This window comes from Nannobrachium achirus (assembly GCF_963921795.1).
Source record: "Nannobrachium achirus genome assembly, chromosome: 14".
Taxonomy (NCBI): domain Eukaryota; kingdom Metazoa; phylum Chordata; class Actinopteri; order Myctophiformes; family Myctophidae; genus Nannobrachium; species Nannobrachium achirus.
The window spans coordinates 6,480,261-6,495,260 of NC_137821.1; the positions used below are offsets into that span (position 1 = coordinate 6,480,261).

General features: G+C 42.2%; 1 protein-coding gene across 1 annotated transcript in view; it reads right to left on the minus strand.

Annotated features, from left to right (window-relative positions):
* adam19a (ADAM metallopeptidase domain 19a) overlaps window positions 1-15,000 on the minus strand; it is a gene marked incomplete at its 5' end in the record, with an annotated part of 205,143 nt that overhangs the window by 27,891 nt on the left and 162,252 nt on the right. Inside the window, 6 exons of the mRNA XM_080742331.1 lie at window positions 2,727-2,934; window positions 6,539-6,647; window positions 10,381-10,576; window positions 12,683-12,772; window positions 14,174-14,351; window positions 14,981-15,000. The exon at window positions 14,981-15,000 is cut by the window's right edge and continues 123 nt beyond it. Coding sequence (XP_080598457.1) covers window positions 2,727-2,934; window positions 6,539-6,647; window positions 10,381-10,576; window positions 12,683-12,772; window positions 14,174-14,351; window positions 14,981-15,000 — 801 coding nt within the window. The remainder of the gene's footprint in view (window positions 1-2,726; window positions 2,935-6,538; window positions 6,648-10,380; window positions 10,577-12,682; window positions 12,773-14,173; window positions 14,352-14,980) is intronic.

Below are 15,000 nucleotides of genomic sequence, written 5' to 3' on the forward strand. Positions count from 1 at the left end.
GATTATTATTATTAAATGAGTATTTCCAATACTTTTACTTCTACCCCACTACATCTCAGATCCAAATATTGTACTTTTACTCCACTACAAGTATTTGAAAACTTTAGTTACTACTAGTTACTTTGTAGATATAAATGATACCATTATAAAACATACATTAACCACCTGTTTTACATCATACTTATAGCCGATGTACCAGCTTGAGCTTGTAGATGTGCTATTTTCAAACATTTTGTACTTCACTTTTGGTACTTTAAGTACATTTCAATTGCAATACTTTTGTACTTTAGTATATTTTGAATGCCGGGCTTCTTTTGAACAAGGGTTCATATTTTAGATTGTAATTAAAGAATATAAAAGATGAGAGTTAAAACGTTTTCATTTACTGCTTTCTATCATTTTAGAGATTTTAATTATTTAGATTTCAGTGGGTGGGGTCATACGTACAAGTGGCTAAATATGTCTTTTTACACAGAATAAGCCCATTCCCAAGATGCACCACAATCTTTCATGGTCAGATGTGACTTCTGGGGTTACTGTAAATAGCAACAAAGAAATTGCAGGCTTATTGTGTCTAAAAATACATATTTAGCCACTTGTACACATGCCCCCATGTTTTAGCACGCTAAATCGGCTAAACAAAGTAAATGAAAACATTTTAACGCTCACTTTTTCATTTCTCTAATTACAATCTAATATATGAACCCTTGTTGTAAAAAAACTAATTTGTCCTTTAAGTAAAACATGTTAGTACTTTTTTAGTACCACCACTGCCCACAGTGTCTGCTGCACCGTATTTGGACATCTGAGGAAAACCTTCAACATGTTTCATATTCCAGTGTTATTTGATCATATTTTATATTAGCAATTAAGTGTATAACTGTAATAAAGTGACAGAGAGAGAGAGAGAGAGAGAGAGAGAGAGAGAGAGAGAGAGAGAGAGAGAGAGAGAGAGAGAGGGCAGCATGCCCTACAGTCTCTCTCTACATCAGCAGATACTTTGCAACTGTCATCTCATATTGTATAAATTAATAATTCATCTTCTAATAATGATGAGTCTCTGGGTGATTTCATCAGCCATACTGAACGTGACTGACGTGCTGAACATGTTCAACGTGTTGCGCTGTGCATTCAGATGGGTTTGGAGTGCCAGCAGAATATGGGTGTAACGATACATTTTAATAGCGATTCGATACATATCACGATACATGGACGATATTGGTTCATTCATGGCGATACGATACGATTTGATTTCATTATTTAAAATCGATGTAGTAACTATTTAGCAAATAAATTAAATCTGCGTGAAAGGTGTGGATAGTGCAGGTTTTTAAGGGAAACATGTATTATTAATGATATAAATAAGTAAACACAGTGATTATCTGCTAAATACATGGACATGCATTGTATATTGACAAACCTGCACCTTGACATGAACCCAGAGATTACACACATTTATCGATAGACCAGTGTAGCTATATGGAAAGGAAAAGTAATTAAACCGCTCCTTTTCATTTTTTCTTCTTAAAAATGCTAAATACAATGCACAAGTAGGTAGGTAGTATCGATACAATCGATTCTTTGAACTGCCGATTTGAAACGATACAAAATCAAACGATACGATTAGATTTTAGCTGTTTTCATTTAGATATACTTCAATTTTTTAAGTCAAAAACGATATTTCGATACAGTTACTATATCGCTACACCCCTCCAGCAGAATGTACACCCGCTCTGTGAACACGCCTACACACTGTACGACATGCATTTTAATCATGATAATAATAATGTCCCATGACAAGAGTTCATGGGTGCTTTTTCTTCTATTCTGAGTTGTCCACTCAAGTTGATGAGCTGTAAAATCAAGGCAAATCAAAATGTGTTGAGTATGTGCATGTTGAATATAATTAACCAGTAAGACGCATTAGTGGTATAGCAGGAGAACAAATTTGAACCTTTTTAGAGACAAATATGGGTTGAACGTGATCTGTTCCTCTGGTGTTGTAATTGTGTTCTAGTTCAGTGTGGTATCAAGCACCGAAAATAGCGCAACGTGTTGTGAGCTTGGAGGTCGGCTATTTTCATATTTTCCCCAACAGGCCCTTTTAGAAATGTCAGCCCTGCCTCTCTTTCTTTTTTTTTTTCTTTTTATCCCATGATTTTGTAACCCATTTTTTCACCCAGTGCCAATTGCCTAAACTGTAATCCTGGGCTCTGCTCTCCCTCTGCCACGCCTGGGGAGACAACGGACTGACCTCATGCTTCCTTCTATGCATGAGTAGTCCAAGTTGCTTCTTTTCACCTGACACAGGGTATTTTCCCCGGTTTGGACGTAGCGCGTGGAGAAACACGTTATTCCAACCAGTTCCTTTCCCCTCCATCAGGCACCCCGGCTGGCCAGGGTGAGGCAGTATAGAGACCAGGATTACTGCATGTTTTTGTGAGGGTATCTACCCTAGGAGACACGGGGAGAACATGCAAGCAGAAAGGCCCTTTTGCCAACCCCACCTGGTGTGGGCGCTGATGACGCGGAGGAGAGAACACGCCCCCAGCGCCCACAGCGTCCCCCGGCGGGAATCGAACCCAGGACCTTCTAGCTGCGAGGCGACAGCGCTACCAACTGCGCCACAGTGCCCCCTCAGCTCCTGCCTCTCTAACATTCTCTCCACGTCCCTGTTGGGAGGATGGGTGCACCCTGGGTGCTAGGAGTATGAAGCGCGCCCTCACCTTCCCCTCGCCACACTGGGTGCCCGTCAGGACGAGTCCCGGGTCCACCAGGTCCCCCTGGTGGCCGTCCTGGGTACTGTAGACGTAGGTGCCTCGACACTTCACCTCCATGCCGTCCGTCTTGATGGTGGTGTCGATGGACACGGCGTTGGTGCCTTTGGGCTTCTTGGCCGCACTGTGGCACTGGATCTTACCACACTTAGCATCGCTGTGGACCAATGGACACGGACAATACTTCATCATCATCATCACTGTGGACCAATGGACACGGACAATACTTCATCATCATCATCACTGTGGAATAGAGCAGGGGTTCCCAAACTTCTTTGTCTCAGGGCACCCCATAAATATTTGTTTTAATCCGAGGCACCCTACATCATAATTTTCACTCCCAGCACTTTATATTTATAGCATATCGTCGTTGTCGGGTGGAAACCTTGTATGTCCAAAACCGTTCGCTTTTTATTCATCATCTATAAAATGTACTAAACTAGTGAAAACAGCAGATCTACAACAAGCACACTGTGTGCTTGTAGATCTGTTTTGTGGGACAGTCTTGTATGATGAAGCAGGGCTTTGCTTTACCAAAAGACTCAGGTGTTGCGACGCGTTGTGAGCTTGTAGATCGGCTATTTTCAGTACACAACCAAGTGTAAAATCAGCCACTACAATGACTGATAGGCCTGCCAAAATACAATTCTACAGTTGACTAAATCAACTGTAGATTTAGTCGCCTAAAATCTTATGATATTTAGTCGACTAAAATCAGACCCAAACTAAAACTGGTAACTAAATTATGACTAAAACTGAATTAAATTTTATTCAAAAGACTATGACTAAAACTAAATCACATTTTGCTGTCAAAAACAACCCTGGTAGCGATACAGAGGATGATCAGTGTCATGTGTTATTGACAGTGCTAAGCGTGTGATGGCCTTATCGTTCATAGCAGCAAGTGCGGGTGTGGGAACGTTGGCCTAGTTAGCTCTCAATCTTTGATCGAGTCGTTAAAAAACACAAATTACAAACTGATGGACAGAGGTTGTTGGACTTGGGAGTCTTATCAACAATTTAAATGTCTTAACCCATTTAGAACGGGTACACATTATTGTGTATCATTATTTTATTCTTTAACTTTTGAAAAATAGCAGATATACAAGCTCACAGCTTGTAGATCTGCTATTTTTGAAAAATCATGAAAATTTGATTTTTTTACCCGATTCTATGAGTGTCTTTTGAATCCTTCTAAGGTTTTTTGAAAAACCTATGTTTCTATGTCAGAACTTCTAAAATGAACTAGTTTATTTCATAGTTCATAATTCTATATTTTGAACTAAAGTTCATGGTTCCCCAAAATTAACTAACTTAGTTCTTTTTCGTTCTTTTTTAACCATCATTTTTTTTATACTTTTGGCTATTCAAAAAAATAAAAAATAAAAAAACGTTGCTGCATGCTATTATTTGTCAAAATTATTGACACAGCCCATATAGAACCACACACAGCAATAATTTCATCCAACTTAACATTGAGGTGCCCACAATATTTATGTGCCCACTGCCCAGTGCCCAGTCTTCCTGCACCCTTATTGTGAAGGGCTGAAGGCAGAAGTTTCTAAACCTTGCGCACAGCATGTGTCCACGTTGGTTAAAATAGCTGATCTACAAGCTCACGTTGTCTCGTGGATGCGACGCGTTGTGAGCTTGCAGATCAGCTATTTTCGCTGTGCAACACACATACGACAAACTATAGTCAGGCTTGCGAGACGTAACGAGGAGGAGATTCACAGTGCAGCTGCAGAGTGCAGACAGCACCGCATATCAACGTTCACGAGGAGCTGCGTGCAGTGCGTGCTATTGGAGCATGTGAATGAAAAGAGAGACGAGAGGACAGACGACCGCGGAGGCGCGGACCGCTGCATGAACGGCCGACGAACGCCGACGAACGCCGTTCACGGGCGCCAGAATGACCGCGTTCGACAATATCGTTCATCAAGCGAAAACAAGAACGTTCAGTTCACGTTCGCCCAAAATATGAACGTGTTCATGAGCCATCGTTCTTTGAACGCGTTCGGGTTCAACACTGAGCACAGGACAGATATGATCTAAATATACAAAGGAATGACCGGCATATTTAATAACTTTATACTTTATACATTTCTTGTGGAAATAGCCAATCTACAAGCTCACTACGCATCGCATCGCGATGCGTTGTGAGCTTGCAGATCGGCTATTTCCACTGCTTTTTGAACGTGCTTGGAACTATATGCACATTTCTCAACATGGAAATGATTATGACGATAATTGCGATTACCTCAAATAATCACGACTGTAATAATTGTGACAGGCCTATGCGTGTGTGTGTGTGTGTGTGTGTGTGTGTGTGTGTGTGTGTGTGTGTGTGTGTGTGTGTGTGTGAGACGTGTTAGTCTCGCGTGGCCAGACAACTATCTCCAAATGTCTCCAAAAAGTCAGGAACTACACCTCCAGAGAGCCCAGAAAGAAATCTATGTAAAGATATATTTCCATTTTTGAGCAGTGGTAAACCGCTCCATAGAGTGGCTGTGCGTGTGTCTGTAGCCTTTTTCTTCAGCGTTTTGCCATAGCAAAACGTGTGTGTGTAGCATCAGTGATGTCATCGTCATGTGTCTGTAGCCTTTTTCCTCAGCGTTTTGCCATAGCAAAACGTGTGTGTGTGTAGCATCAGTGATGTCATCATCATGTGTCTGTAGCCTTTTTCCTCAGCGTTTTGCCATAGCAAAACGTGTGTGTGTAGCATCAGTGATGTCATCGTCATGTGTCTGTAGCCTTTTTCCTCAGCGTTTTGCCATAGCAAAACGTGTGTGTGTGTAGCATAGCCTGTACATCCTAGACTCAAATCCTAGTCTGAAGACGTTATGCAAGCACGACCACCGCTCACTTCACATTGGGTGTTATTTTTCTGATAAAAGCAGCAAGCTACAGTACATAGGCTTCAATTATAATTATTTATATGAGGACAAATTTGAACGACTGTAAAGACGGAAGTGGGGGAAGGAGGAGGAGGAGGAGGAGGCGTCACATGCACTTTATCCAAGGATCATTATCAGCACTTCTGTTGCTCCACACTGACGGACAGACAGACAGACAGACAGACAGACAGACAGACACACAGACGGACAGACAGACAGACAGACAGACAGACAGACAGACAGACACACAGACGGACAGACAGACAGACAGACAGACAGACAGCAGTGGCTCAGGAGGTAGAGCGGGCACTTGGGAACCGGGAAGGTTCCCAGTTCGATCCTGGGCCCCACACAAGACTATATGTCTGTAGTCTCGCGAGGCCAGACTGTTGCCTCCGCGATTTGGCCAAATGCTCCCGCATACAGTCTGGCAAACGGAAATAGAAACGATGAGTGCGAGATAAAGCGGATGTGACGCAACCGCCCCTTTGGTGCAGTAGCAATAACATGTCCTACTGGAAGCGTCAAGTCTCTTTTCAATATTTCTGGGGACGTTATTTCGTCTTTCTCTGGTGTTATTGGTGTTTTCAAACGTTTTCTTAAACTATACACCCATAACAAGAATAGGCCGCTCGAAAGACTTTGTCTGAGCTATTGTGTTTCTGTTATGTTTCCAATGGGACTACAGTTCCGTGCAGCAGTGGCTACTTCCGATACTCGCCGTTCGGGAGCTGCCGTTCCAGACTCCATATAGCATTCGGAGATGGTGGAATAGTTGTCTGGCTACGAGAGACTAATGTCTAGATGTTGACAGTGATGTGGTTTCTAAACAGGAAGTGATGTCATGTCCAGGTGTGTTCCTACCTCTTCTCACACTTCATGAAGTTTCCTTGTCCGTCTTTCCCACAGTTCCCGAAGGCGTTCCCCGCTGCGTTCACATCCTGGAAGCAGGCGTCATGGGCGGGACGGGCACCTGTCAATCAACAACGTATCACTCACTCTCATATGATGGTATTTTATCACAACAATGTATCCACTCATTATCATATGATGGTATTTTATCACAACAATGTATCCACTCACTATCATATGATGGTATTTTATCACAACAATGTATCCACTCACTCTCATATGATGGTATTTTATCACAACAATGTATCCACTCACTATCATATGATGGTATTTTATCAGAACAATGTATCCACTCACTCTCATATGATGGTATTTTATCACAACAATGTATCAACTCACTATCATATGATGGTATTTTATCACAACAATGTATCCACTCACTATCATATCATGGTATTTTATCACAACAATGTATCCACTCATTATTATATGATGGTATTTTATCACAACAATGTATCCACTCACTTTCATATGATGGTATTTTATCATAACAATGTATCCACTCACTTTCATATGATGGTATTTTATCACAACAATGTATCCACTCATTATTATATGATGGTATTTTATCACAACAATGTATCCACTCACTTTCATATGATGGTATTTTATCACAACAATGTATCCACTCATTATTATATGATGGTATTTTATCATAACAATGTATCCACTCATTATTATATGATGGTATTTTATCACAACAATGTATCCACTCACTATCATAGTATTTTATCACAACAATGTATCCACTCACTATCATATGATGGTATTTTATCACAACAATGTATCCACTCACTATCATATGATGGTATTTTATCACAACAATGTATCCACTCACTATCATATGATGGTATTTTATCACAACAATGTATCCACTCACTATCATATGATGGTATTTTATCATAACAATGTATCCACTCATTATTATATGATGGTATTTTATCACAACAATGTATCCACTCACTATCATATGATGGTATTTTATCACAACAATGTATCCACTCACTATCATATGATGGTATTTTATCACAACAATGTATCCACTCACTATCATATGATGGTATTTTATCATAACAATGTATCCAGTCCAATCACTATTATATGATGGTATTTTATACAAAACATTTGAATGAAATACATCTACCCAATATCTGCAAAAAAACAAACAAACAAAAGAAAAAGATGCATGATATGTATTTTTAAAGGCCATAGCATAATAAACAAATGAATACAAAAACATTTTCTTTTAATTTAAATCCATTTACTTTTTTTTTTTTTTTTTGTATTGATTTTGTAAACCATTTTTTCACCCAGTGCCAATTGCCTAGGCTGTAATCCTGGGCTCTGCTCTCCCTCTGCCAACCTGGGGAGAGCCCTGAACTGAGCTCATGCTTCCTTCAATGCATGAGTGAGTGATCAGGCCGCTTCTTATCACCTGACAGGGGGGAGCTACCTCGGGTGGACGTAGCGCGTGGAAGGAACACGTTATTCCAACCAGTTCCTTTCCCCTCCATCAGGTGCCCCGGCTGGCCAGGGGGAGGCAGTATAGAGACCAGTTTCCATTTTCACCACTATTTTGTTTTGGCGCAGTTAAGGTTTAAGTGCCTTGCCCAAGAACACTTCAACACATTGCTGCATGTTGATATGTATTTGGCCGTGGACCCCGATCTCAAAACATTTTGTTCCAGGGACCACCCAGAAGCAAAGAATTCACTCTGAATGTGGTCTTGCCCCATGCTAGTAGATACACACTCCCAGGCAGGCTCCTCTCTGGTCGGTAGTGTAAACTCATTTCCATTTTTCTCTGGAAAAGCACATCAAGCTGAAACACCTCAATTTTTAAAGTCAGTCTCATTTCATTGGGTTTACTGACGTCCAACGTATGCTAATCCAGTTTTAGAGGTGAGGATTCTCATCCAGGCGTCGCTAACGTTATGCAAATGTAGGAGCTGATAGATACGCAGGCCCGATGGGTGAAGATTCTGATCATTAATTATGCAAATGTGAACATTTCTTATCGTTACTTTGTGCTAATGTGCATCAGAGGTGTGCAGAGTGGAGTTTCTGACTCTAATGTAACGGGACGGTGGAGATAGATGGATGCTGATGCTTGTGCTCCATAGATCAGTGGGTTTCTCAAACTTTTTAGCTCCAGACCCAAAAAGACAAATCAGACGTTTGCCCTGGGACCCAACTTAGTAGGGGTGTAACGATACATTTGAACAACGTTTAAATCTGTGTGAAACGTGTCAATAGTGCAGGTTTTTTAACCCATTTAGGCCTGAACACATTATGACGCAATATTTTATGCTTTAAATATAAAAAAATAGCAGATATACAAGCTCACAGCGCGGCACAGAGTGCCGTGCTGCGAGCTTGTAGATCTGCTATTTTTGAAGAATTGTGAAAATTTGAATTTTGACCCGATTCTATAAGTGTCTTTTGAATCCTTCTAAGAGTTTTGGAAAAAACCTTTGTTTCTATGTCAGCAATCTGGCCAGCCATCATCAAAGAAAGGGTCCTTTTCACTTAACTGGAGCTCAGTTAGTCTGTTCTTGAGAGACTACTATGTCAGTGGTGCTCAAAACTTTTCATGTGAAGGACCCCCAAAATGATATGTATTTGGCCACGGACCCCCATTTCAAAATATCTAGTTCCAGGGACCACCCAGAAGCAAATTTTGAGTTACAAACGTTCGCATTGAAACTACATATATTCAAAGATTTGCACACATTTTCACGACTTTTTCAAAAATAGCAGATCTACAAGCTCGCAGCGCGGCACCGAGTGCCGCGCTGTGAGCTTGTATATCTGCTATTTTTCACTGGTTAAAGCATTCAATAATTCTAGGCCTAAATGGGTTAAAGGAAAATCTATTATTATGGATATAAATAAGTAAACACTGTGATTCTTTAGCAAATAAATGGACATTATATTACAACATATGGACAAACCCGCATCTTGACATGAACACAGAGATTACACACATTTATCAATAGACCAAGAGTAGCAAAATGGAATGGAAAAGTAATTAAATTGCAAATTAAAAACGATTTTTTGATTCAGTTACTATCGTTACACACCTACAAACTAGTGAAAACAGCAGATCTACAAGCTCGCAACGCGTCGCTTTGCGCTGCAATGTGAGCTTGCAAGATCGGCTATTTTTCACTACTTCTCCGACCCAGTGTTTGGGAACCAGTGCCATAGATGCCAGCTCGGCAAATACAAAGTGCATTGATCCCAGTGCAGGACAGAGGATCATAACTACTGTATACAACATATCCTACCAGCAGTAGGCCTGTCCTTTCATATCTACTGTATAATAATCCTTACCAGAGCCCCAGAGCTGCACACATGCCGTTGTAGCAGTAGGCCTGTCCGTAGTGGCAGTATATCTATGATATCTATACCAGTAAGACTCCCTAATCAGTCACACTGCTGACATCAGTATGACATCACACCGTACACAAATGACCCTTATATAAGACCGGCATTATCTACCGACAGATTAGTAACAAGATGTCAAAATCGTTGAAGGTTGAATCTCCAGATATGGAGATAACCAACACATCCCTCCATATATGGAGATAACCGACGAATCTCACTAAGTCTGACCTCACAAGCCCCATATTTGGACACGAACAACATATAACTCCACACACACTGCTGTAGGTGGGTCAGACACATGCCGTTGTAGCAGTAGGCCTGTCATATTAATGTATATAATATAATATAATATAATATAATATAATATAATATAATATAATATAATATAATATAATATATCCTACCAGAGCCCCAGAGCTGCACACACTGCTGTAGGTGGGTCAGACACATGCCGTTGTAGCAGTAGGCCTGTCCGTAGTGGCAGGAGCTTCCATCCAGCATGTAGACGTTGGACGGGCAGTAGGGCGACGCCCCCGTGCAGAACTCCGGCAGGTCACATGACCCCGCGGCGCCGCGGCACATCGTCCCCGACTCCTTGAGCTGAAAGAACAATAACAGTGACACAGTGAGTTTGGTGGCACATGGCCCCCGACTCCTTGAGCTGAAAGAGCGACAACATGGTGACTCACACAGGAATAAGTTGAAACATTTCTTAGAACATTTTGAGCATGCCTTCTTATCCCTTATAACTTCTTTGCCTTGTTTTACTGTTTTGAAAAACCTTTTAAGGCTTTACATTTAGGCTTTACTCCAGGTGGAGGAGTCTAAGTATCTCTGGGTCTTGTTCACGAATGAGAGAAAGGGAAAGACGGAGAAGGAGATCAGCCGGAGAATCGGAGCAGCAGGAGCGGTTTTGCAGTCGCTAAATCGCACTGTTGTGAAGTAAAAAGAGTTGAGCCGGACGGCAAAGCTCTCTGTCTACCGAGCAATCTTCGTTCCTACTCTCACCTATGGTCATGAAGTGTGGGTCATGACCGAAAGTATAAGGTCGCGGGTGCAAGCGGCCGAAATGGGTTTCCTCAGACGGGTGGCTGGTATCTCCCTTAGAGATAGGGTGAGAAGTTCAGTCACCCGAGAGAGACTTGGAGTAGAACCGCTGCTCCTACACTTGGAAAGGAGTCAGCTTAGGTGGTTCGGGCATCTAGTACGGATGCCCCCCCGAGCGCCTTCCTAGGAACGTCCGCGATGCATGTCCCACTGGGAGGACACCCGTGGCAGACCACGGGGTCTCCAAGACCAGATGGAGGGATTATATCTCCAAACTGGCTTGGGAACGCCTCGGTATACTCCCTGAGGGAGTGGAGGAAGTTGCTCGGGATAAGGAAATCTGGAGGTCTCATGGCCTAGATTTATTGAATGCTTTAACCAGTGAAAAATAGCAGATATACAAGCTCACAGCGCGGCACCGAGTGCCATGCTGCAAGCTTGTAGATCTGCTATGTTTGAAAAAGTCATGAAAATGTGTGCAAATCTTTGAATATATGTATTTTCAAAGCGAACGTTTGTAACTCGAATTTTGCTTCTGGGTGGTCCCTGGAACTAGATATTTTGAGATGGGGGTCCGTGGCCAAATAAATATAATTTGGGGGGTCCTTCACATGAAAAAGTTTGAGAACCACTGACATAGTAGTCTCTCCAGAACAGACTAACTGAGATCCAGTTAAGAGAAAAGGACATTTTCTTTGACTATGGCTGGCCAGATTGCTGACATAGAAACATAGGGTTTTTCAAAAAAACCTTAGAAGGATTCAAAAGACACTTATAGAATCGGGTCAAAATTCAAATTATCAAGATTTTTCAAAAATAGCAGATCTACAAGCTTGCAGCGCGGCACTCGGTGCCGCGCTGTGAGCTTGTATATCTGCTATTTTTCCTTAGTTAAAGCATTCAATAATTCTAGGCCTAAAACAAAACCAATAGCTATTAAACAAAGCATATCCAAATAGCAGGACCCTTGATAAATTCCAGGAGCAGCTAGCCAAGCCTGTGCGAGTGTGTGGCCTTGTGTTCGGGAGTTCAAATACATAATGATGTATTAGCAGAGGTAGTTTGACCAGCCTCAGCATTAGCACTTTCAAACTGGAGTTCAGGCTGTTTAAACGCATTTAGAACGGGTACACATTGTGTATCATTATTTTATGCTTTACCTATTGAAAAATAGTAAAAATTAGATTTTTTGAAAAACCTTATGTTTCTATATGTTAGCAATCTGGCCAGCCATCGTCAAAGAAAAGGTCCTTTTCACTTAACTGGAGCTCAGTTAGTCTGTTCTTGAGAGACTACTATGTCAGTGGTGCTCAAACCTTTTCATGTGAAGGACCCCCAAAACGATATTTATTTGGCCACGGACCCGCATCTCAAAATATCTAGTTCCAGGGATCACCCCCAGAAGCAACATTTGAGTTACAAACGTTCGCTTTGAAAGTACATATATTCAAAGATTTGCACACATTTTCATGACATAGCAGATCTACAAGCTCACAGCGCGGCACTCGGTGCCACACTGTGAGCTTGTATATCTGCTATTTTTCACTGGTTAAAGCATTCAATAATTCTAGGCCCAGATGGGTTGAAGCTCAGCCAATAGGAATAGATCCTAGCTCCCTCAAGGACCCCTGGGGGTGTGTGAGACATATTCTCAGTTACCTTGCAACCCTCACAGCAGACTCCGTGAGCACACTGTGCCTCTTCCTTCAAGGTGCAGTTGTTGGCGTTACAGCAGTTGTTGTCACATTCCTGGATGTCACGCACACGCACGCACGCACACACACACACACACACACACACACACACACACACACACACACACACACACACACACACACACACACACACACACACACACACACACACACACACACACACACACACACACACACACACACACACACACACAGAGGATGATAATGATAACTGACATACTAGAGATTTGAGAATAGAGGGTATGCGCGTGGCATCATCATCATACCCGGAAGTTATGTGGGAACGCCTACTGAGTGGCAAAAAAACTACTTTCTGGCCTTGACAGCCCATACAGTCCCTTGCAATCCGCTTTGTCCCTTTTGGCATCATTCGTCCCTCAGCTCCCAACAATTCAGAGCTTTAAAAACAACAACAACAAAAAGAAATAACAACTATGTTGCAGAACCAATCTAAAGTCTTTGGGGCACTGGTTCTAAAAGTGGGGTTTGGGGAGAGAACTGTACATCCACACAGAAAAGTCCTATCTGATTGCATTAAACGACATTAAACTCACTTTGCCACTCGGTATGCCACTCGATTTGCCATTCACTTTATGCAGGTGCATACCCTCTATAGATAAAAGCAAGACATCTTTATGTGTGTCATCCAACGTACAGATTAACTGGGATTAAGAAAAACAAACTAAACCAGTTAGTTAGCATGGCAGCCTCCAGCTAGCCAGGTCATGGATATAGTATAAATAAAAAAGATTTATTTCAGCAAGGCAGAAGGAGCTTACAGGAACAGAAAAGGTGAAAACAATTCCACCACAAGCCTAACCTCGCCCACCAGGCTTTCTGAGAGAAAGCCTGGTGTTCGTTCAGAACAGGCCGTTTGGTTTCCGCCTAAAGCGTGGAAACCACTAGAAGAAGCGGCGTCGCTTTGATTTGGTTCCCTCCGTTTGTTTCCCCAATCCCTATTAAAATGCTCGAGTAGCCTAGTGTAGTCTTGCCAGTCGCTAACAGTTGGACTAAAAGATGCATATACCAAACAAATTTTTCAAAAGCAAAACTACTCCGCATCAAGGAGTTTATTAGGTAGGCTCTAAAAGTATGTCCTTGAGCACAGGGGAATATTTTGGGTTAAAACTGATTCCGGTGGATAGTTCCGGCCAAATTGTAGACCTTTGAGTACTACAACATGACGTTTTGTGGTTTCCACTCCAGACCGGTTACAAGCCCGAAAAGTGAAGTGATCCCAGACTACCACAAGCCACCATGGATGAAGATGAATCAGGCACGTGCACACATAGACAACATCAAAGGGGGCTTGAGCCAAAATCATAATGTAAATAGTACAGTAAGAGTCGTGCAAAACATCAACTGAATCAATCAAACATGAGGAGTGATTTTACGGAGCATTGTCCAAACGGTTCTGTATTAAAGAAAGCCCTACCTCTGGCTCCCCGCAGTCACACTCCTCCCCCTCCTCCACGAAGCCGTTGCCACACCTCTTCCCCCCCACCAGCTGTGTCATGTTGGGCAGGTTGTACAGACACATGCCCCCTCCCTTCTGGAAGTAGCTGTCCAGGTCCCGCTTGCTGCAGCCGCTGAAGACGCGTGGGAACGGGTGTCTGCGACCAGAGGACGGACACAACATTTCAGGGACGCGCTGGCCATTGGGAAAAGCGGGACAACTCCCGAATGGCCGGTTCATTCCCTGCCGGTCCAGGCCGGCCATTTGGATTATTTTTTTGATAAAATGTCTGGCCTTCGTTCCATTCTCGTATCTCGTTTCAAATGTGTAATTTTTTTCGCAAAGCAAAGCCCTGCTTCATCATATAAGGCTGTCGCACTAAAGTAGTGAAAACAGCCGATCTACAAGCACACAAACATTTATAATGCAATAACAAACAGCATTAAATGCAGCATTAAACAGCATTCAATGCACCAAGCAACAAAGGTGAATACCAATACAGAACAGTATTGCAGGCCATTTTCGACATCTTTTGGGGTGGGGCGCTACCCACACGTTTGGCTGTGTTGCTCATTCCACGAATGCCCCATGCTTACAAGCTGTACCTCGTTGTAAAGGTGACAAATCAACAATAAAGATGATATCACACACAATACCAAGATATACAGGAACGAAATTAAGTTTCCTAACTTTTTGTGCGTAGTTTAGATAGATCCTCACCCAGTAGCAGCAGCCATCACACATAGATACATAGATAGATACATACATAGACAGACAGATCCTTACCCAGTAGCAGCAGCCATCAC